The sequence below is a fragment of the Canis aureus genome, chromosome 11, assembly GCF_053574225.1.
Source record: "Canis aureus isolate CA01 chromosome 11, VMU_Caureus_v.1.0, whole genome shotgun sequence".
Lineage (NCBI taxonomy): Eukaryota > Metazoa > Chordata > Mammalia > Carnivora > Canidae > Canis > Canis aureus.
The window spans coordinates 9327392-9351448 of record NC_135621.1 but is presented as its reverse complement, the minus strand read 5'-3'; the positions used below and the strand labels follow the sequence as shown (position 1 = coordinate 9351448).

Sequence of the window (24057 nt, the reverse complement as noted above, 5' to 3'; positions counted from 1 at the left end):
AGGTGGCTCAGTCAGCTGAACATCAGACTCTTGATTTCAGCTCAGGTCATGATTTCAGGGTTGTGGGATTGGGCCCCACAGGAGGCTCTGCACTTGGCAAGGAGTCTGCTGGAGATTCTCTCCCTCTTCCTCTGCCCCTCCCCCAACTCATACTCTAAAATAAATAAATCTTAAAGAAAAAAAAACACCTCATCTATTAAAAGAAGCATGTCCCTATGTAAAAGTCGCTAAAGCATTTAAGTACCACTGGGACTAACCACTGCTGCAGGAGCTGAGAACACAAAGGTAAACTATATAAGGTACTTAAAAAATGGATATTCATTACCCTATTAAGCAGACAACATCAGGTAAAAGCAAATTTTTTTTTTTTTTAATTTATGATAGTCACACAGAGAGAGAGAGAGAGAGAGAGAGAGAGGGGGGCAGAGACATAGGCAGAGGGAGAAGCAGGCTCCATGCACCGGGAGCCCGACGTGGGATTCGATCCCAGGTCTCCAGGATCACGCCCTGGGCCAAAGGCAGGCGCTAAACCGCTGCGCCACCCAGGGATCCCCGGTAAAAGCAATTTGAACAAAGCCTTTTTATATAGTAAAAAAGGATTATGGGTATAAGCTTGTTTATATTAATGGTACAAAAACATGAACTACTTAATATCTATAAGATAATATAACGTAATAGGATTTTTAAGTTGGCTCCATGTCCAGTGTAGAGCCCATTACAGGGCTTGAGCTCACAACCCTGATATCAAGACCTGAGCTGAGGGATCCCTGGGTGGCGCAGCGGTTTGGCGCCTGCCTTTGGCCCAGGGCGCGATCCTGGAGACCCGGGATCGAATCCCACATCGGGCCCCTGGTGCATGGAGCCTGCTTCTCCCTCTGCCTGTGTCTCTGCCTCTCTCTCTCTCTCTGTGACTATCATGAATAAATAAATAAAAATCTTTAAAAAAAAAAAAAAAAAAAAAAAGACCTGAGCTGAGATCAAGACCTAAGCTAAAATCAAGAGTCAGCTGCTTAACCGACTGAGCCACCCAGCTGCCCCATAACTTTCTGAATGCCTAACTCTCATTGGTCAGTGTGAACTGCTACAGAAAATTTGGCCTTAATTAGATGAAGTTTAATATTGAGGTTTTTGTACTGTGCAAAGATAATTTAACCACAGAAGTCATTAGTAATCCTTCATGCAGTAAAATTATATAACTACTATACTCTAAATACTGATATTTACTTCAAAGAATAAAAGTATTTTTATGTTTAACACTTTTTTTTTTTTTAAAGATTTTATCTATTTATTCATGAGAGACAGAGAGAGAGAGAGAGAGGTAGAAACACAGGCAGAGGGAGAAGCAGGCTCCATGCAGGGAGCCCGACGCAGGTCTCCAGGATCACACCCTGAGCTACAGGTGGCACTAAACTGCTGCGCCACCAGGGCTGCCTTATGTTTAACACTTCTAAGTGGCTGCTTCAGTAGTAACTTTTATCAAAATGAAAAAAATACGTAGAAGTTAAAACACACTTACAAAGCATCTCACTTAAATCTTTCTTACGAAATGAACACCAAAATAGCAATCAGCATTTAAACTTTTTTATCCAAAGCCTCAAGTTACCCCAAAAAAGTCAATCTAATGGTCGCCGTCACTTAGAGCAGCTAATATGATCATATACTAAACAGGAAATCATTTAGAAATTGAATTTTTCTTTCTCCATAAAATACTTCAACATTTAAGAGAAAGCCGATCATATCCCACTCTGCCAAATTTATCATTTGATTATGATTCCTTTCCATTTTTATTAATATTTTTAAAGATTTACTTATTTATTTGAGGAGATTAGGGGGAGGAGCAGAGGGAGAGAGAAACTCTGCATTGAGTACAGAGCCTGACCCTGAGATCGAGCCCTGAGCCAAAACTGAGAGTTAGATGCTTAATCAACTGCACCACCTAGGTGCCCCTCTGTTTTTATTAATTCTATTGATATGTTTTGCTTACTAATCTCAACAGTATTTTGGTAACCAGAACTAACCCTTGTACACAAGCCCCCATCCCTGCCACTGCCAACCCCATTAGGAAAATTGTCCACGAGGCACAAGCCTTAAAGACTAAAGGCATGTGTGGCCATCAATGATACTTGGGTAAAATCTGTAATTTGGAAAGACAGATACTTACAGGTGGAGAAAGCTCTAGTAAATCTTGTATTCTATTCAGAATATCTTCAATGAAAGGATTCATTTGTTTACTGAATAAAGGCAAAAAAGGAGAAATCACAATTATGTAAACAACTGTGCTCAAAATACAAAATTCCTTTTTAAAAAGGGTAGGAACAAAAAAATTCTATTCTAAGCTAATCAGATGTGATTTTTTTTTCTTTTTTAATTTATTTGTGATAGTCACAGAGAGAGAGAGAGAATGAGGCAGAGACACAGGCAGAGGGAGAAGCAGGCTCCATGCACCGGGAGCCCGACGTGGGATTCGATCCCGGGTCTCCAGGATCGCGCCCTGGGCCAAAGGCAGGCGCCAAACCGCTGCGCCACCCAGGGATCCCCAGATGTGATCATTAAGACAAGCTAGAATTTTTAAAAATTACAAATTTTTTAAGGTCTTATTTATTTATTTATTTATTTATTTATTTATTTATTCATAAGTGACATACAGAGAGAGGCAGAGACATAGAAAGAGAGAGAAAAGCAGGCTTCCCATGGGGATCCCGATGCGGGACTTGATCCCAGGACCTGGGATCACACCCTAAGCTGGAGGCAAATGCTCAACTGCTGAGTCACCAACGCATTCCCCAAAATTACAAACTTATAAACCTAAGAAAAAGTAGTTTTCATACCAAGAAAATGGTACGAATAAGAAACAATACAAAACAGAAAGGTTAAAAATTTTCCATTTTTTTAGGTTAAAAAATTTTCCATGAAATGTATTCTCTAGAATTTCAAAGAAGCCATACAGTAATCCATAACAATAAAACTGTTGGTTAAATACATAACTAATGTCATTGGTGATATGTGTTATATATAAAAATATATAGAACTGCAAATAAATACATATATATACAAAAAGTATATATAACTGCAAAAAGTATATGTCATGCAAACAAATCTCTTTGCAGTGATGAACCTGGCTACTGAATAGAAGAGGTCATATCATAACATTATGATACTAAAAAAGAAAACCTGATTAAAAGAAATAAACCTAAAACAAACAGAATCAAGTCTACCACAGGCTTTTAGAAAATAACTTCTAGGTCTTATTTAGCAATCTTAAAAACAAAAAGTAAACATAACAGCTGATATTTCATACTTACTTCAGAGATTTGACAAATCTGGAGAACAGGTAAGCAGTTCTGCTCCGTACTTTTGCACTAGAATGTCGCAGACCTCTATGATCTAAGAAAGCCATCTAAAGAAAGAGAGACACCTTTACTATTTCTGCACTTATTTTAAGTTTTTGTTGCCATTGTCAAAATACATTTTTGTTCCCATCAAATTTTACTTTTTAGCTCCTAGAAGGCAGGAACCAGGTATACATAACAAGTAATCCTGGAGGGCACCAATAGGCCCTTGAGGACTTGTTTTAGGTGACTGATTAAGCCAGAAACTGTCCATTTTAAAGAAACAGAGGAGGGGACAGTTTCAGGATATTTAGAGTTTATAGCTAAAGTACATGGGAACCCCCCTCCCTCCAGAAATTGAGAATAAATGAATACTTACTAGTACACATGGAATGTGCTGAGGTTCAACTGTGAAAAACTTTTCATATCTAACAACAGTTTCGAAGAACTCCAATGTCACAGATGTATGCTGATAGGAACTAACTCCTGATGTTACCAACTGGAGCAGGAAAAAGTTAAGAAATCTGTCCTTATTCATCGTAACATCAAAATGCCCCAGTGTTAACAGATGCTAACTTAAGGAACTCCCACTAGCTCACAGTGAAAACAGAAAATCATGTTCAAAATAAATTATCTGTAGTATACTTACAGTTCGCATCATATCCTGCAAAGCACTAGCTTTTGAAACATCACCTGAGAAGTGAGCACCATGAGATACTGGAAGAGCTTCTGCCAACATATACAGCAATCTTATTGCTACTTCAACTTCCATAAAACGTGTTGTCTGCCAATTCCTACCAAGACCGAATACATACGTGAGACTTGAATATAAACATTTTATTCAACACCAACAAAACCCTCTTTATTTAGTATTTATTTTTTATTTATTCATGAGAGACACAGAGAGACAGAGGCAGAGACACAGGCAGAGGGAGAGAAGCAGGCTCCCTGCAGGGAGCCCGATGTGGGACTCGATCCCGGACCCCGGGGTCATGACCTGAGTCGAAGGCAGACGCTCTACGGCTGAGCCACTCAGGCGTCTCAAAAGCCTCTTTAATTATTAAGAAGTCATAGCAATTCCTTAATTTCAACAGAAGACAAAACTTACATCACAAAAGTAAAAAATAACTGGTGCAGTCCATTTCATTGTTTACATTTCAAAGAGCAGTGTTTCCACACAAGGATAATGATAAACAGAGACGACAATGACATGGATGAAGCTACAGTGTATTATGCTAAGGGGGATAAGCCAGAGAACAAATACCCTATCACTTCACTCATATGTAGAATTTAAGAAACAAAACAGATGAACAAAGGGGAAAAAGAGATAGACAAACAAAAAGAATCTAAACAATAAAGAACAGAGGGTTACCATAGGGGAGGTAGATGTGGGGGATGAGTGCAATAGGGGATGGGTACTAAAGAATACACTTACCGTGATGAGCAATAAATAATGTACAGACCTATTAAACCGCTATAATGTGTACCTGAAACTAATGTAACACTGTATGTTAACTACACTGGAATTAAAAAAAGAGGTAAATGGAGACAAGTGCATTGCTTCAGAGATACACATAAAATCTTAATAAGTAACAAAAATTAGTAAGTTATGTGAATAATTTATTGTAGATGATCATCAAGGAGAAAAGGAAAGGCGTAGACTTGTCACAAAAACAGTAATAAACTTACTGTAGTGTAGAGCTAAAAACTCTGCGAACAGAAGCCAACAGTAACTCTGGTGAAACTTGAGCAAGCCTGTCCAACAATAACTTCAGTTGTTTTCTATATTCTACAAACATGGCTTCATCTTCACCCTAAGATATATTTAAAAATTTTTATTTTAAAACTTAAAAGCCTGAAAATTCACATAAATGGTTGGTTCTCACATAGTATTATGCATTTATAAATTTAGTATGTACCTTTTCTCTCCTCACAAATAAGCATTTCTGAACACAGCCCTAGACCTCAAAAGCCCGGAGCCAAAAACAGTATATGTAGGAGGTTAAATTAAGGACAAGAATCTGAAACCAAATGGGTTCATGCTGGGCTTTATGAGAACTTCACCACCTTATTTGTACTCCTTGTATCTTGTAATACCATATGAATGGAAATATCTGTAACAAGCCTGGCTCTTTGTAAGTGTATCATGTGTTATCATCACCATTATCTTTTCACAGTCCAAAGTTTTTGATGCCTCAGGTGGGGAATTGAACACTTAGCACATTGCAAAATAGTATAAGCCATGCTTGAGTTGACAGGAAGCCCTTGATGATCATTGTATTTGATGGTAAACTGACTCACTGGCAACCGTGGACAAGACTTGTAACTGCAACAGGTCCAGAGAGTTAAATGACTCATTCCTACTCTCCCACAGACACTTATGATCGGAGGTCCACTGACCAGGCCTCAACTCATCACTCTTATTAAATGTAAACTGCAATATGATCACCAATGATATTGTCAATATTTTACAAAGTTCAGTGCCACCAAATGTTTTAAAAAAAGTGACAAAATACCAAAAAGGTATTTTTTGAAGATATTATGAAGGATTATAAGGCTTCTATTAATTCACCTGAGGCTGAAGTCAATCGTAACCAAGAGTGACTGTTAAAATACTTGGTTTTAAAGGACTCTAACATAATCAAAACTTAAAATGTAAAAAAAACAAAAAACAAAAAACAAAAACTTAAAATGTTAATTTGAGGTAAGTAAATAACGAATTAAAACTGGTTTCCCCCCAGTGTAAAATTCTTTTTTTCCCACTGTAAAATTCTTACCTCATTTTCAAAGTTATATTCTTCATCATAAGTCAGTTTTTTCATAACAGCCAACATGATTGCCTAAAATTAAGAATAAAATGTCTTTTGTCAGTTTCCTTTAACTTGATATACTTTGAAATTAACTTGTATTTCAAGACAGACTGCAGATACATATTCTAGTATTGGTTTGTAAGAAGCAAAAAAGAATTACCTCCACATTAGCTTTTTGCTGATCCGAGAGCACTGGAAGCTGTTAAAAAGTAAGAAACAATTTATTAGGTTTCCTAAAGTTATACTCCCTTATCACAATATTTTTCTTTTTTTAAAAATTATTTTAAATTTTATTTATTTATTCATGAGAGACAGAGAGAGTCAGAGACACAGGCAGAGGGAGAAGTAGGCTCCCTGTGGGGGAGCCTGCGGGACTCAATCTCAGGTGCCCCACTCCCCCGCCTTTTTAAAAATGATTTTATTTTGGGCCCCTGGATGGCTCAGTTGGTTGAGTGTCTGCCTTCGGCTCAGGTCGTGATCCTGAAGTCCTGGGACTGAGCCCTGAGTCTGAGCTCTGAGTCCTGCTTCCCCTCTCCCTCTGCTCCTCTCCCTGCTTGTGCTATCTCAAATAAATAGAATAAAATCTTTGAAAATACATAAATATTTTAATAAATTTATTTGAGAGAGAGCATGAAGGGTGGGGGAGGGAGAGGGACAAGCAGACTTCCTACAGAGTAGGGAGCCTGACAAGGAGTTTGATCCTAAGACCCCAGGATCATGACCTGAGCCGACGATGGCAGACACAACTAAGTGAGCCACCCAGGTGCCCCTCAAAATATTTTTCTAATCAATTAAGATCTTTTAAAACATGCACACAACTTTCGTGGAGGGCAGTTTGGCAGTACCTTTAAAAAAAAAAAAAAAAAGATTTATTTATTTATTCATTCATGAGACAGAGAGAGAGAGAGAGAGAGAGAAAGCAGAGACATAGGCAGAGGGAGAAGCAGGCTCCATGCAGGGAGCCTGACGTGGGACTCGACCCGGGGTCTCCAGGATCACGCCCTGGGCCGAAGGCAGGGGCTAAACCGCTGAGCCACCCAGGGATCCCTGGCAGTACCTTTCTATATTTCAAACGCACCTAACATAAGATCTAGCAATTCCATTTCTACTAAACAATCTGACATATAGATGAATTTCAACTTTAAGGATATTTATAATGAATTTACCAAAGAAGTCTACAGGATAGTAAAGTATGGTCTTCCCTTGTTTTCAAATAAGGCAAAAAAGCTAGAAGTCTGTTAAGAGACACACAGCGTAATTACCAGGAGTCATTTTAACTTTCTTCATTATCTTTCCTATTACCTAAAAAGTTCCTTAAGGTATGTATGCAGACATACATTACATTTAGAATAATATAGGAACTAATATTTTAAGCTTGACTTGATTTAACCAATCAAATGTAACTGAAATAGGAATTGTTTTCTCACCTAATGACATAATGAGAAATTACTAATTTTTCAAAGGCTATCAGCCATTATATGGAGACTTTTTTTTTAAATTTTTATTTATTTATGATAGTCACACACAGAGAGAGAGGCAGAGACATAGGCAGAGGGAGAAGCAGGCTCCATGCACTGGGAGCCCAACGTGGGATTCGATCCCGGGTCTCCAGGATCGCGTCCTGGGCCAAAGGCAGGCGCTAAACCACTGCGCCACCCAGGGATCCCTATATGGAGACTATTATGGTCTACATTTTAAGTTCTTATTGGAAGCAACTGCCTAAGAGAAAATTTTTAATTGTAAAAAAAACTGTTCATTAGAAATAATGCATATATAATTAAAATATGAATGATGTTTAACAAAATTACTGTATTTAAAAACAAACACAAAGGTGCTTGGTCAGTCCGTTAAGTGTCCAACTCTTGATCTCAGCTCAGGTCTTGATCTCAGGGTCGTGAGTTCAAGGCCTGCATTAGGCTCCACACCAAGCGTGGAACCTACTTAATAACAAAAGAAAAAAAAGGAAAGGAAAAAAATAAAAACCAACAGATTTAAAATAAAAAAAATGGCCTAAACCTGTAGCAATAATTCAACGCTTGTTAAAGTCTAGTGAATTGAAGTTGGAGAGAGTAGGAAGACAGAGATACATTAATATATAACAGTAAATATCATTAGCTAATAGAATTATGTATATTTTCTTCTTTTCAATTTCCTGTATTTTCCACTTCTCTATAACTTGTCTATATTATCTACTGGGCAAAAAAGATTAAAGCAAGGACTTACTTGTTTCTGTCTTTTTTTTTTTTTTAAAGATTTTTTTTTTTTTTATAATTTTTTTTTTTATTTATGATAGTCACACACACAGAGAGAGAGAGAGGCAGAGACATAGGCAGAGGGAGAAGCAGGCTCCATGCCGGGAGCCTGACGTGGGACTCGATCCTGGGTCTCCAGGATCGCGCCCTGGTCCAAAGGCAGGCGCCAAACCGCTGCGCCACCCAGGGATCCCTTTTTTAAAGATTTTATTTATTTATTCATAGAGACACATGGGTAGGGGGTGGGGAGAGAGAGAGGCAGAGGGAGAAGCAGGCCCCATGCAGGGAGCCCGACCTGGGACTCGATCCTGGGTCTCCAGGATCACACCCCAGGCTGCAGGGGGCGCTAAACCGCTAAACCACCGGGGCTGCCCGACTTACCTGTTTCAAAATATGAAGATAATCATAACAAAATCCAATAATGTTAGAAGAGATGTCATCATCCTCATGAATTAGTAGCTGCAGCATCAGAGCCACTTTTGTTTCAATAGCTTGTAGTGCCTCTTGAGCATTCTTGATATCCCCATTCTTAATTAATTTAGTCCAACTAACTATCAATGACTGTCCCATTCCATTTACCAGTTTAGAAAATCTGGCTAGAAAGTCAACATCTTCTTCCTATTAAGCAATCAAAAGAGATCTCAACTTAGAAACACCCACATAAAAAAAAGAAAAAGAAAAAAACGCCCACTTAAGAATAAGAGAAACTCTAAACTTTAGTTTGAATCAAGAGCCAATTATAAGATTCAATTTTAAACTAACATCAGACATTTAACCATTCTACTGTCTTGACTAAACAATTTTTAGAATTTCAGTTCAATTATTATTAACCATTTGTACTCTTTCAACCAACTCTTTTTAATGGTTATAGGCCTATAGACACTGCCAATTTTATAAAAGCTTGAAGGGATTTGTGGTTTTAAAAATCTTTCTAAACTGCTCAAGTTAGTAAACATGCTGTAATGATGTCATATTATTACAGTATGCGTAATAACTTCTAGCAGTCCTTTCTGAAACTATTTGAGTCCTAACTATATTGCAAAGACATAGAGCTGCTATTATAACTACCTGCCTAAGGTCATACTAGTGAGATTGTTTATTAGTTACCCTTATGATACTCTCCTACAGAAAGAGATGTTACCTTCATCATTTTAGGACTTTTACCATAGACTAAACAGAACAATTATCAGCAATGTGAGAAAATGCTACTGTTCTTCTGCATTACTGACGTATCACCAAAACAAATATTTCTTAAATTTTTTATCACTGTCACAGGTAAATACAAATCTTCAAATTCTGTTTCTAAATTACTTACCACACTCAGAGCCTTCAGCTTATTGGAGCTAAACTCCAACAGCTTAAATGAATAACAAAAGTATGGTGAAAATGTAACAATCATAACTAAGTCTAGTTTTGGTCAAAATGCACTGCCAGGTACACAGTATAGTTTCTTGCTACTTAAAAGTATAGACCAGTAGTCTCTAATCAAATTCAAGTTTGTGAGAAATGCAGAACTGCAGGTATCATCCCAGATCTTTTTTTTTTTTTTTTGGTTTTGTTTTAAAGATTTTATTTATTTATACATGAGAGACACAGAAAGAGAGGCAGAGACACAGGCAGAGGGAGAAGCAGGCTCCATGCAGGGAGCTTTATGTGGGACTCGATCCCAGGATGCTAGGATCATGCCCTGAGCTCAACGCAGATGCTCAACTACTGAGCCACCCAGGCGTCCCTCATCCCAGATCTTCAGGTCTAGAACTGGTATAATCTACTGTCCCAGGCAAATGCTACAGGTACATTATGGCTTTCTGGTTACAGTGTTTCTTTATGGTCTCAAGGAGAGTTTACACATAAAAAAAAAGAAGAAAGAAAGAAAAAGAAAGCATATTTAAATTAGTGCCTATCCTACTTTCTTCTAACAATTTTTATTTTATTTTATTTTTCTTCTAACAATTTTTAAAACTTCATACATAAATTTACTGACCTGGTCAATGCTGAAAAACCCAGCAGACTGTAAGACTTGACACAAAGATTCTACTAGTTTCATTTTATCAACAGGATCCATTCCTTTATTTACAATTTCAAATAAACAGTCACATGCTTCTTCCCGTAGAACTTCTATTGACATATGACCTAGCAGCATATTTATAAACCTGGCAATAGGAGAAAAAAATTGTTATATTTCCAAACTCATGAGTTTTACATACTGTATTTTGTAGGTTTAGATCTTTAAAATATAGGTATACTTACCTATCATTGGCTATAAGGGATAAGTCTATCCAAGAGACATAAGCCCCAACTACTTCAAGGCACTGACATGTCACTTCTGAATTAGTATACTGATAATTTTGTAAAATTTGGTACCATGATTCCACCAAGTTTGGAATGCACTGCTCCCTCATGGTATCTTTTATTAGAGTATTCCTACGAGCCTCCTAAAAAACAAAACAAAACACCTCACGCACAAAGCAGATTACTACACAAAATAATTTCTGACATCTGAATAGCTGCATAGAGTAATTTCCTCACAATTAAACTTCCAGACTTGTTAACACATTCCCTGCCACTATTTCCTACTTATCAATTCTAAAATCATATCCTATAATTCTTTTAATTTCCTTTTTCCATTATATTCCTCAAAGGCAGATTTAATTTCTTCTTAAACACAAACTACAAATAAGCATTTACTTAGAAATCTAAAGCATATGCTGAAAGGGACTTCTCAATATTATGCAAACATAAACTACTTAAAGGAATGGAAATTTGTTTTTAATTAAATGAAATATATATATATTTTAAGATTTTATTTATTCATGAGAGACAGATTGAGAGGTAGAGACACAGGCAGAGGTAGAAGCAGGCTTCCTGTCAGGAGCCTGATGTGGGACTCGATCCCAGGACCCTGGGATCATGCCCTGAGCCGAAGGCAGACGCTCAACCACTGAGCCACCCAGGCATCCCTATTTTTTCGATTCTGAACAAAAATTTTAAGTAATCTCTATGCCCAATGTGGGGCTCAAACTCACAACCCTGAAATCAAGAGTCACATGTTCCACTGAGTGAGCCACCCAGGTGCCCCAAGAATGGTAATTATTATTATTATTATCATTATTTTTAAAGAGAGAGTGGGAGGATGGGGAAGGACAGAAGAAAAGGGAAAAGGAGAGAGAATTTTTTTTTAAAGATTTTATTTATTTGAGAGAAAGGGAGCATGAGTGCACGTGCTTGTAGGGAGAGGGGCAAAGGGAGAGGGAAAGGCAGGAGCCCACCATGAGGCTGATCCCTGGACCTGGGGATCATAACCTGAACCGAAGGCAGACACTTAACCGACTGTGCCCCACAGGTGCCCCAGGAATGGCAATAATTTAAATGTATGATAATAACCTTTAAAGTTATAAGTATGTCTGACATACAAACACCTTAAATTATTATACACATCTGAATCAAGCAATTTTTTTCTTTTCTCTCTTTTAAAAGATTTTATTTATTTATTCATGAGAGACACAGAGATAGAGAAGCAGAGACATAGGTAGAGGGAGAAGCAGGCTCCATGCAGGGAGCCCGATGTGGGACTCGATCCCGGGACCCCAGGATCACACCCCGAGCCAAAGGCAGACACTGAAACCACTGAGCCACCAGGGCATCCCTTGCTCTCTTTTTTGAATCAAGCAACTTCTGTTGTCTTCTTGAAGAATAAGGAAAAAGTTATATTGGATTATGCACAGAGAAAGACTAAGGTGACAGGTTTTATGACTGAGAATACGGAATAAACTAGCAGATTCATAAGCAATGATTCCTCCTCACTATCTAGTAGTAAATACAGACAACATTTCTCCAGAAATTCATAAAACAACCAATTTGTGCATTTTATTGGAGAAAGTGCTTGCATAGTTAAAAAGAAAATCTAAAGTTATACTTTAATTTCAACATACACCTGTGGGGAAAAGCCCAGTTCAAGTCCTTTGTAGACAAAATTCAAAATGTTGGGTGAATTTAGGGGTGCCTGGCTGGTTCAGTCAGTAGAACACATAACTTGATCTCAGAATTATGAGTTCAAGCCCCATGTTGGGTGTGGAGCCTGCTTGGGAAAAAAAAAAAGTTGGCGAATTTAGAATTAATTTGAAGGTGCCTAGGCTGGCTCAGTTGGAAGAGCATGTGACTTTTTTTTTTTTTTTTTTTGAGCATGTGACTCTTGATCAAGGGGCTGTGAGTTTGAGCCCCATACTGGGTGGAAAGATTACTAAACATAAAGTAAATAAATTTGTCTCTAAAAAATGAAATTTCCTGCTTTTTTTATTATGTACTCATCCTCTCCTACAAAATCTACATTAAAAACTAATTATTAATGGTAAGTTACTTGCCTCTGATGTATGCACCACATCACGATCCACCAACTCTGAATCAATAGCCATGAGGATTCGGAGGTACAAATCTACTCCCCTTGGATTTAGGTCCACTACTGAGAGAATGTCAAAAAAAAACTTGGGCCATCTAGTGAGATATTCTGTAACAAAAAGCAAGGCGAAGACTTGGGCTGCTTTATTTCGTATAAAGGTCTTCTCTGGTTGAGGATTCAGCATCTGACAAACAGAAAAATTGCCCATGAAATTAAATGTAAATTGCAAAGTCTCATTGTTTTCCTACTTATTATCAATAAGAAAAAACTCACCAAACCTCGACAGTTTAGATTAGCTGTGCAACAAATATGCTTGAAAATTACCAAGGTATTTAAGTGACTACCCAGATGGAAAACAAAGGTGCTATGTTTACTTCTCATTCTTACACTTTTAAAGTTTCATGTGCAGAATTTTACTAGTTTTTGGTTCTACTAAATTGTTTTTTTTTTTTTTTTAGCTGTTTGCTTTAGGAAAAATAATTCTAGCTACATAACTGCTTTATATGTTAATATTAGTTAAAATTAACAAAAAAGAACATAATGCGAATAAAGAACTCCAGTGGTTCCCTTGTAAAAGGCTCTTTGTGAAGAGGCTGTCCAGGAGAGCTCCCTTTATTTTTTTTTTTTTGAGAGCTCCCCTTTAGAAGCAAAAAAAAAATGTTTGTTTTTTTTTGTTTGTTAAATAGTTAAAAAACCAAACCAAAACAAAAAAAAACCAAACAAACCCATTTTAAAACCAAAGTTTCAACAATGTGTCATGGAAAGCATGACAGTCTCAGTTATTAATATAATTTAAAATTATCACTAAGTTTTTATATACCCATAATCTTTGAAACCAGCACTTTCTAAAAAAAAAAGCTATGGGATCAAAGGGAGGATAAATGGTCAACATTTCTGAGGGAAAGTTCTAAACTCTTGCAAAACTAAAAATTTAAATATCTAAAAATTTGAGGTACTGAACATAATTACTATTTTACCTGAGCTTGAAGCCAAGATATGAGCGTCTCCCTAATTAGTTGCTGCTGAACAGTAGTTAGTTCTGAATATCTGTTCAAAATAGAGAAGAAAAATAATAATGGCTATATTTGGTGTCTGTGATTTAAAAAGTAACAGCCTCACATATTTGAAAGGGAAAATTTGTGTAATACTCAATTATTTAAAACTTCCTAAAATAAACTGATAATGCTTCTCATCACAGCTTTATTTTATTTTAATCTTTATTTATTCATGAGAGACAGAGACAGAGGCAGAAACACAGGCAGAGGGAGAAGCAGGCTCCATGCAGGGAGCCCAGTGTGGGACTCAATCCCCAGACCCGGGGTCACGCCCTGAGCTGAAGGCAGACACTCAACCACTGAGCCACCAAGGCGTCCCTCATCACGGCTTTAAAGAAAAGATACGGGTCAGCCTGGTAGACAGTGTAACACAATCACTGATCTTACTTTGATTTGTGGTCTAGGTCATGTCAAAACAAAATGGCAGCTGTGGAATTTCTCAAATGGAAATATGTCTATATTTTGAGGTCTGTCGCTTACAGAGACAAGGAGGCAAACAGAGAGTCCTCTGAGCAGTGATTCACTATTTCCACTTCATTAAGGCAGGGGAATTGAATGGCCATGCTGCCACTAACCTTTAACAGTTGTCATGTAGAAACAGGTCTGGTGTTGCTAGATTTTCTTTTTCCAGAGAAGTACGAAATCTAATTTTTTCTGTGAAATGTCTGGATTTTTAATATGTAACCATTTAGCTCAGTAATTTTAAAACACTTTGGGATAAATCAGAAACACACCTATAAAATGGATATGTTTTATACACTCTTTTTTTAAAGATTTTATTTATTTATTCATGAGAGACACACAGAGAGAGATTGGCAGAGACACAGGCAGAGGGAAAAGCAGGCTCCATGCAGGGAGCCTGATGTGGGACTTGATCGCGGGACCCTGGGGTCACTCCCTGGGCCAAAAAAGGCAGTTGCTCAACCACCGAGCCACCCAGGGATCCCCAGTTTTACACACTTTCAATTTACAGTTTGTATTATGATTTTTCCCAAAGAGAGAAAAACTAATTTAAAAAACGACTTCTCCCCACAAATTTCAGAGTCAAAACAGTGAGAAAAGCCTTACTTGTATTTAACTTGATGTTCTAGTACTTGAAAGCAGAAAAACTTTATGTGATCATCACTGAAAAAGAAAAAAGGAAAATCAGATAAGAATATAATTTAGAGAAAACAAAAGTAAAGTACGAGTACTAGTAAAATACAGTTGAAAAGTTTCTCAAATAAGACCTTTGGCTTACGTTCTATTCATCATCAGTCTCTAATTGTTTAGAACTTACATATTATACCATTCTCAATAGTTTCATTAAATCTGACAAGCAAAAAAAAAAAAAAGAAAGAAAAAGAAAAAACTTAAGTGCACCTAAGGATACTGCTTTGAAAACAAGGAATTCCCCTAAATTGTAGATGTTAGGATTAACTGGAACAACTCCTACACTTTATGATAGAAAGGCGAGGTGTAAAATGACAAATGGTCACACAGCCAGAGACTGAGTCAAATCAGAGATGGTAGGTGAAGTCTTATCTAAAATTCAACCCTAGCCAGTTCCACTGCAGTCAAATCCAAAACAGGCAGGGTCACTTGGACTGATAGTTCAGCCTTAAATCAGATCTCCCAATTATCTACTCTCAAGTCTCCCCAGGGGTGATGCAGAGTTGCAGTAAACCAGCTACAATCTCTGACAAAATCTCTTTAGTGAACAACAATCTGCTCATTTAAAATAGTTGGTTTGGGCCAGGCTTAGTCATGGAAGAATTGTCACATATAAAACTAACTGGTCAATATAAGAATAGATAATATTTTAACTTAGACTATATGAATTAACTAAACAAAATAATTTCACACACAAGAAGATAAAACTTAATCTTTCAAAATTTTAAGTTTCTTAGCACCTCTTCTAAGACCTTAGGGTTTCTATTCTTATCATGGTTGACACTGAAACCTTAAATGAACTACACAAAACTCATGTTTTCCACTCAAATATAAACTTCAGGAATACTTCAATTAAAAGTCAGATCTAAAAAAATAAAAAGCTAGATCTTATGTATTTTTTTAAATTCCAGTTAACCTACAGTGTTTTATATTAGTTCCAGGCATACAATATAATGATTCAGCACTTCCATACATCATCCTGTGCTCAACACGAGTGCCCTCCTTTATCCCCATCATGTATTTAACCCCTTCCCACCCACCTCCTCCCTGGTAACCATCAGTTTGTTCTCTATAATTAAGAGTCTGTTTCTTGATTTGTCTCTCTTATTTTTTCACTTTGCTCATGTTTTGAGTATATTAAAAATTTTTCAAAAAGGAAAAAACCTAGTGCATATTTGATATGGGCTAGATAACCTGAACACTTGTGAGAGGTGGGGAAAAATAACTAAAAGTCTAGGAATCTGTGCTAATTGCTCCTCAATCCCTTAGAGACACAAAGTGGAAATTGTAGAGGATGGATTATGAGTGTGATCAATGTTAAGAAGGATGAAGTGAATGCAGGTCCAATATTCCAATATTGGTCCAATATTAAAAAACTGGCAAATGAATGTTTTTATACTTTAAATTAAAATAAAAACTTAAGATTTGTACAGTTCATGATTTCCTCCTTTGCCAACTTTTTAGAAAACCAACTATCACTTGCCATCATAAGAAGATTCTACCTGAGATCTGCTGTCAGGTACCCAACATAAGGCAAAGTATAGTTTTACTGAAAAATCAATCCCAGAATGGCCAAATTTCTAGTTTATATTTTTCCCATTTCTACCCTGAATGGTTTTCATAAGTCATAAAATGGCTTTATGAAAACACTTTCCAAATACAGGTCTCACAGAAATTTAAATTCCTGTAAGCCATGTAAATTTTGTTTTAATTACCTGTATGTCCTCTGGGCTAGAGCTTCTGCACACACTTGCCAGGCATCTGGGGAAATCTTTAACTGCTCAAAATAGGCCAGGGCCTGTAAGATTGCAAAGCCAAAAATGCATTTGGAACAGTCAATCTCAATGCCCTACTGATATTAAAATGTTCTAGGAGTAGCAAACCAATACTAATCAGTCAATCTGAAGAAAAATAGCTAAAACATTGAATTCTGGCTTCTGAGTAAGTGCAACTAGTGATCATTCCCAGAAAAAAGTTAAGTAAAAAACAAATTCTCTCAGTTAGATATTCAAACCTGTTTCCTTACAGCAAAGGAGACAACACAAAAATGCCATGCAGACCTCACGGGTTATTATGAGAATGAAGACAAAAACTACTGAAGTATTTTGTCAAGTACTATGCTACCGAGGTATATGCAATTATAAAACGATACATAAACGGCATTTTTCCTATATAGTTGTAAATATGTTATGAAAGAGGTACTTAACAAAATTAGTGTCCATGGGGTGCCTGGCTATCTCAGTAGGTAGAGTGTGTGACTCTTGATCTCAGGGATGTGAATTCAAACTCCATGATGGGTGTAGAGATTACTTAAAAATAAAATCTTTAGGGACACCTGGCTGGCTCAGTCAGTGGAGCATGTGACTCTTGACCTCTGGGTTGTGAGTTCGAGCTCCATGCTGAGTGTAGAAATTACTTAAAAATTAAAAAAAAATATTTAAAAAAAACAGGGGTGCCTGGCTCAGTGAAGCATCCAACTCTTGATTTCAGCTTAGGTCTTGATCTCAGGGTTGTGAGTTCAAACCTCACGTTTGGCTCTACATTGGGCGTGGAGCCTACCTTTTTTTTTTTAAGATTGTATTTATTCATGAGAGACAGAGAGAGGCAGAGACACAGGCAGAGCGAGAAGCAGGCTCCATGTGGGGAGCCCAGTGTGGGACTCGATCCCAGGACCCCAGGATCACAACCTAAGCCAAGGGCAGACGCTCAACCACTGAGCCACCCAGGTGACCCTGAAGCCAACTTTAAAAAATTAATTAAGGGGCACCTGGGTGGCTCAGGTTATAATTCCAGGGTCCTGGGATAGAGAACCATGACTGGCTCTCTGCTCAGCAGAGGGTCTGCTTCTCCTTCTCCAGTCTCCCCCATCGCCGCCCGCCCCTCCGACTCATGTGCACTCTCCAGCTCGTCCTCTCTCTGATAAAGAAAATCTTTTAAAAATTTTTAATTAAAAGTAAATAAAACAAAACAAAAAATAAATATAAAAATAAAATGTTAAAAAGAAGTAAAAAACAAAAAATCAAAATTAGAGTCCAAATGCATGATATGAATTTTGGAAAACCAGAAATAATTGAAAAGCTTTAGGAAATGGTTCTCATTTCTCTGTTCATGAATTCATGGCTTTGTTATAAGAGTAAGTATAGTCTAGAAAGGATGAAGCATCAAGTCCATGTGCTCTTTATCAGAATGTTGGGGAAATGGGAATGACTTCTGTCACTCTTTTCCATTAGCATGTTGCAGCTGGCATCAATGACAATGGACAAACAGTAACCCTAACAACCTGTGAAAAGTATCTCAGTCCAGAAAATTACACAAAGATAGTGCTAGATAATTTTAAAGTAACTGATGTATTGATCAAGAACTGAAATGATGTAGAAAAAAACGTTAAGAAATAGAAGAACCTAATTTTTCTTTTAAGGGTGGGTGGGAAGGGACAGAGGAAGGAATCCCAAGCGGGCTCCACTCCCAGCAGAGCCTGATGTGGGGCTCAGTCTCACAACCCTGAGATCACCTGAGCCGAAACAGAGATGGACACTTAACCAACTGAGCTACCCAGGTGTCCTTTAGAAAAACCTAATTTTAATTAGTAAATATTTTTTAAAATTACAGTTTGTGGGACACGTGGGTGGCTCAGTTGGTTAAGTGTCTGCCTTCAGCTCAGATCATGATCCCAGCGTTCTGGGGTCGAGCCCTGCATTATGCTCCTTGCTCATCAGGGAGTCTGCTTCTCCCTTTCCCTCTCCTTCTGGCTTGTGCTCTCTTTCTAATAAATAAAATCTTAAAATAAAAAAACCCCAACAAAACAAAAACAACTATGGTTTGTACCCCAGTAGTGATGAAATCAATTGTATAGGTCTTTATCAGCAATCAAAAAATGACAAACAGGGAGGCCTGGGTGGCTCAGCGGTTTAGTGCTGCCTTCAGCCCAGGGTGTGATCCTGAAGTCCGGGGATCGAGTCCCATATCAGGCTCCCTGCATGGAGCCTGCTTCTCCCTCTCCCTGTGTCTCTGCCTCTCTCTCTCTCTGTATGTCTCTCATGAATAAATAAATAAAATCTTAAAAAACAAAAACGAATGACAAACAGTATCAGAGTGTACTGTTCATAATAAAAATAACCAGTATTTTGTATAAACTGTTTTCAAGTTGTATATATATACATATATAAAAAATACTTAGTTATACACGTCTATACACACACAATGAAAATGTAAAATTTTTTCTTTTAGGTTGAAGATTTTAAAAGAAAAGGAAAAAACCTCTATTATAGTTGTATGACTGAGGGAATGGGTTTTCCTATGTGGTCTCACTGGCTGCTCCCACTGATGGAGAACCAAGTAAATGAAGGTAAGTAGATGACAACAACCAAATACTATCTTAAGTATAAATGGCTATCTTTCGAAATTAAGAACAGAAGAAACTAGGCTGCTGCAAAGAACCTAATACAGTTGTCTAACAATACTCCATGAAACTTAGGGTTTCCTTTAGGAACATTTATGGTCTCATTTAAGGAGATGGTGGAAGTCAATCATGTATGTTGCATTACCATCTAATACCTCCCTTGCCATAAAAGGGGGGGAGGAAAAGACGGGGCGGATGTGATTCAGTTGTTAGAATTATCACTGACATACCATTTTCTTTAAATAATAGCAAGTTTTAATCAAAGACAGTGATTCCATTAAAAAAGTGAAAATAACTTAAAAGTTTTCAGTTTTTAACTAAAGTCTTTACACTCTGAATGTGTGCATTAATAGCATTTTTTATTTTTAAAGATGCATTGAGAGAGAGAGAGAGAGAGAGAGAGAGAGAGAGAGAGAACATGAGCAAGTGCGGGGAGGAGGTAGGGAGCAGATGGAGAGAAGAGAGATAATCTCAAGCAGACTCTCAGCTGACTGCAGAGCTCCAATACGGGGCTTGATCCCATGACCATGAGATCATGACCTGAACCAAAAGCAAGAGTCAGATGCTCAATCAAATGAGCCACCCAGCCACCCCATTTACTAGCATTTTTAAGTGAAATTTTATGGCAATCAGGAAGAAGTTAAAGCTTTTATCGCCTTTTCTTCTCTTTCATACCTTTTCTCTAATGCTCTACTGCCTCTAAGTGGCAATAGTCACTTCAGCTACTGTTCCTGTAAAAAAAAATAGAACTATAGCTGGACAACTGAGAATTGGGGTTGGCAGTTATCTTACAATCAAACTGGATTAGTGTTCCACTACTCTTGATTTCCAACATGAGAACTATCAGAATTCACTTTCCTTAAGACTCCTTTTTTTTTTATCCTAATTAATTCTGTTATTCAGGTTGGCTTAATGGGTATCAAATCAAGCCTGAATTTGGATGCTTAACATAGGTCTGTAACGGGTAGAACTCATTTTTATTGATAAAAAGCATAGCTTTATAAAAAGACCTGTAACAATGCATTGGGTTTACTTTCCTGAAAATTACTGCACATTTTTTTTATAAAGATTTTATTTATTTATTCATGAGAGACAGAGAGAAGCACGCTCCATGCAGGGAGCCCGATGTGGGACTCGATCCCAGGTCTCCAGGATCACACCCCAGGTGAAAGCAGCGCTAAACCGCTGAGCCACTGGGGCTGCCCAAAATTACTGCACATTTAAAAAATTGTTGCGGGGAGGAGGGTGGGGGGTGGGAGTGAATGGGTGACGGGCACTGGGGGTTATTCTGTATGTTAGTAAATTGAACACCAATAAAAAATAAATTAAAAAAAATTGTTGCATTTTAATCTGTTGTATTTAATAAAAAACAAATGATTTCCAAAAAGGATCATTAGTGGGGGGGAAAAAAAAACTAGGAAGGCTATCTAATAACCAAACAAACAAACAAACAAAAAATAATAATAATAATAACCAAACAAATAGTAAAGGGCTTTTAGTTACAGACAAGTATTACCAAGGTAATGACCTACCATAGATACTTTGACTATATAATTAAGGCTTTGAAGGTAGGTACCTTAAACTCCTACTTCTCTGTCTACACACAGAAAACATGGATTTTAAATGTCTTTTGATGTCCTAACTAGTTTGTTAGTTATCTTGTAACTAGACTATTTAAATCTAAATTCCTGTTATTTCCCTTTATTATATAGATGACTGGTTACTTATTTAACAGTAGAGGAATGGAAGCATGTTAGAAACTACTTGAGATTTTTTTTCTTAAATTCTCCTTAAAAGCACAACAAAAACGAACAATATTTAGTGAGACTGTTACCCTTACTCAGCTCATTTATAAAAATATCCTTTGCTATGAGAAGTAGAAAGAGAAAATGCCTCTCCTTCCACTTACCCTATACTTCAAAAACACCCACGTCTTTAAAAAAACTCAATTATAGGCTTATTCTTTAAATTCTTCTGTCATTCACCTGTAGTCATGATTACAGGTACAGCCTACATTATGTTTGTTTATATTTGCCCAAATATCCTAGCACCTCATAATGGATTCCTTGTCATCTAATCATTTTATGTAACCTAAAACATGGCATATCATATCTACTAATTTACATGTCTGCCTGGACTAAATAACAAGGACGCTAAATACCACTAACATGAAGGCTAAATAACTTGTCCAGACCAAGCCAGGCCATGGAAAGATAAAGTATGCACGTCTGCCACCATGGAAAGTTCCTCAAGCAATCCTTCTCACTGTAACTTTTAAATAATTAGAAATAATGATTGATGTGACATAAAGAGCTGCCTTGAATCACATGAGATTTTAATACCTTTGTTGAGCCAACTAAAAAGAACATAAATCACAATGCTTATAGTTTCTGTATTCAGAATATATTCAAGTACCTCAAATCTGTCTGTTCATTTCTACTCAAATGAAACCTTTATCATATGTACTTTGTTTGTAAAGTCCTCTAATGTAAATCTGTAATGATTTTTAAAGAAATGATTAAAATGACTTTACTTACCCTTTGTCTGAAGTCTGAATCAGCATTTGGATTTAGCCCTAAAAGAGCCTGTTCATCCATCCCTGCCACTAGTCTTGGAGTTTTCTGATTACAATAGGTGTGCCCTCTGATCCCACAGAAGAATCCACAAACATCTGCACACACACACACACACACAAAAAAAAAGGTGACAGAAAGCAATACTTGGTAAACAAAACTGATGCATATCCAGAATATCCTAGGTAGGTAACATTATGCAAGGAAGTTTAAATGTTGAAAGAACTTCTTTTGAAACTACCCAAAATTACAACTAAAGGAGCCTAAGTCTCAGAAGAATGGACCTACTAAATACTCCACAAATTTTATTCAAGATCATCAATATAGAAATTCTTTTCTACTTTAAATAGAAGCATTTAATTTATGCAGTGTAATTATCCCCAGTACTTAAAAGTGCAATCGTGCAACTATACTAAAAAATGACAAATCTAGATATTATACTAATTTACCTACTTCCGTTTATCAATATCGTAAACCTTTAGGTAAAACAACACCACCACCACCACCTTGGAATGGCTGACTAAACAGTGATCTTTGTGTTCAATATCCTTACTGGAGTGCCTAAAGTACTTCAAGATAAGTCAAATCAAAGAGGAAGTAGAACAGTGAAAAACCATTTAACTTTTAAACAACAGACTCTGGACAATTTTAGAAATGTATTTCAAAAAATACTTTTAATAGTAGCTATAAAAACTGATAAATCACAACTTAATACTGAATATTAGCTAGAGCTAATTTAAGAACATTCTTTTAGTCTTTGGAAGGAATGTACTTTTGCATGGTATAGGGTCTAACATTCTCAAAAAAGAACACGATTTAAGCCCCAAAAGGCAACTTGGTTTTTGACAGAATGTATAGATGAGGGAACAAGGAACAAATTCTAAATGATGTGAAAAATCAAATTCATTCTCCCAATACCTATGGGGTAGGGAGACCATCCTGCTACTTCCATCAAAAAGCTTTTACCTGCCCTGGTGTTAATTATCATACAGCAAAGAGAAAATCAGAGCCTAAAGAAACCAAGAGACTAAAGGCAGAGGGTGAGGGTGCACAGCCTTTTTGGAACGGTGAGGCCAGTATCTGATCCAGGTTAGAGGACCCCAGCTACAATATGCTTTTCTGTCTTCCCCTGGGCCTGCCTGAAACAAATGCTAAGTCAGGTTACATGCTGAGAGCCCTTGGAGAGAAAAGCTCAACCCTTTCCCTTATGATTTCTATCATACTTGCAGACTATAGCAAGGCAGCGTAGCTCCCCACTGCCCTCAGGATTAAGATCCAAACTCTTTTGAAGGACTCCTCACTCCTCGACACCACAACCCAGCGAGGTCAGTGGTATTCTGACTTTCATCTTTGCACTCACTGCTCTTTTCTTGTTCCTTGGTTAACTCCTGCCTGTCCTTCAAAATTCAGCTTAGGGGTCACCTCTTTCAAGAACACTTCTTTGACCCCTATTGTTCAATTCTCCCAAACTGGATTAAACGCCCCTTGTTAAGTGCTGATATGTTGTCACTGCCTGCTTACTAGTTTTCTCTCAATAATCTTAAAGGGAAAGGGATACCTTAAATATCTGTCATTATGCCCTTAGGACATAGAACATAGGCTTTGGGTTTGTACTCTAATTTAGTCGTTTTTAAACTGGGGCCACATGGACAAATAGGAAATGTGGAAGACAGAGCCCTTTCTATGAACTGGAAAAGAGAATGTGTATCTCATAAAGTTGTAATTCAATGAGACAAGGTATGTAAGGGATGTCTGGCACACAGTGGGTCCTTAATAGATCATAATTTAGAGCTAGTCTCGTGGGGGATGGGACCTACTTGGAGCAGTCTAGATTTACCATCTCATATTAATAAATGGGCATTTTAACAGATGGGAAAACACACAAAAAAAGGCAGTGATTCTCCTCCTCTATCCCTGCCAAAAAACGACAAGAAGATCTGATGATTCCCTGGAAAAAATGTAAACACAAAAAAAGAAAATGTGGGTTTCTGTGAATCCCAGATTAAAAGGTCCTCTAAAAGATTCCCTGAAATGAAGGGGAAACTGCTTAAGTGTGGTCGAGTTCCTTTAATCAAGCAAAAAAACACAGCA

The 24057-nt window shown here is 37.2% G+C and overlaps 1 protein-coding gene across 3 annotated transcripts in view; it reads right to left on the bottom strand.

The window, feature by feature from the left end:
• The window catches only part of XPOT (exportin for tRNA), a 42489-nt gene that overhangs the window by 17063 nt on the left and 1369 nt on the right, over positions 1 to 24057 (bottom strand). For 2 of the 3 annotated variants that reach the window (XM_077913657.1, XM_077913656.1), the window contains exons 2-16: positions 21931 to 22064; positions 16710 to 16792; positions 14911 to 14967; positions 13765 to 13834; positions 12753 to 12971; positions 10642 to 10826; positions 10376 to 10544; positions 8773 to 9009; positions 6300 to 6338; positions 6107 to 6169; positions 5019 to 5143; positions 3979 to 4123; positions 3709 to 3828; positions 3303 to 3397; positions 2162 to 2231 (exon numbers count right to left, since the gene is read on the bottom strand). In XM_077913657.1, coding sequence (XP_077769783.1) covers positions 2162 to 2231; positions 3303 to 3397; positions 3709 to 3828; positions 3979 to 4123; positions 5019 to 5143; positions 6107 to 6169; positions 6300 to 6338; positions 8773 to 9009; positions 10376 to 10544; positions 10642 to 10826; positions 12753 to 12971; positions 13765 to 13834; positions 14911 to 14967; positions 16710 to 16792; positions 21931 to 21990 — 1737 coding nt within the window. In that variant the 5' untranslated portion in view covers positions 21991 to 22064. Of the gene's footprint in view, positions 1 to 2161; positions 2232 to 3302; positions 3398 to 3708; positions 3829 to 3978; positions 4124 to 5018; positions 5144 to 6106; positions 6170 to 6299; positions 6339 to 8772; positions 9010 to 10375; positions 10545 to 10641; positions 10827 to 12752; positions 12972 to 13764; positions 13835 to 14910; positions 14968 to 16709; positions 16794 to 21930; positions 22065 to 24057 lie in introns of those variants that run through there. The other variant, XM_077913658.1, reaches the window with a different exon arrangement.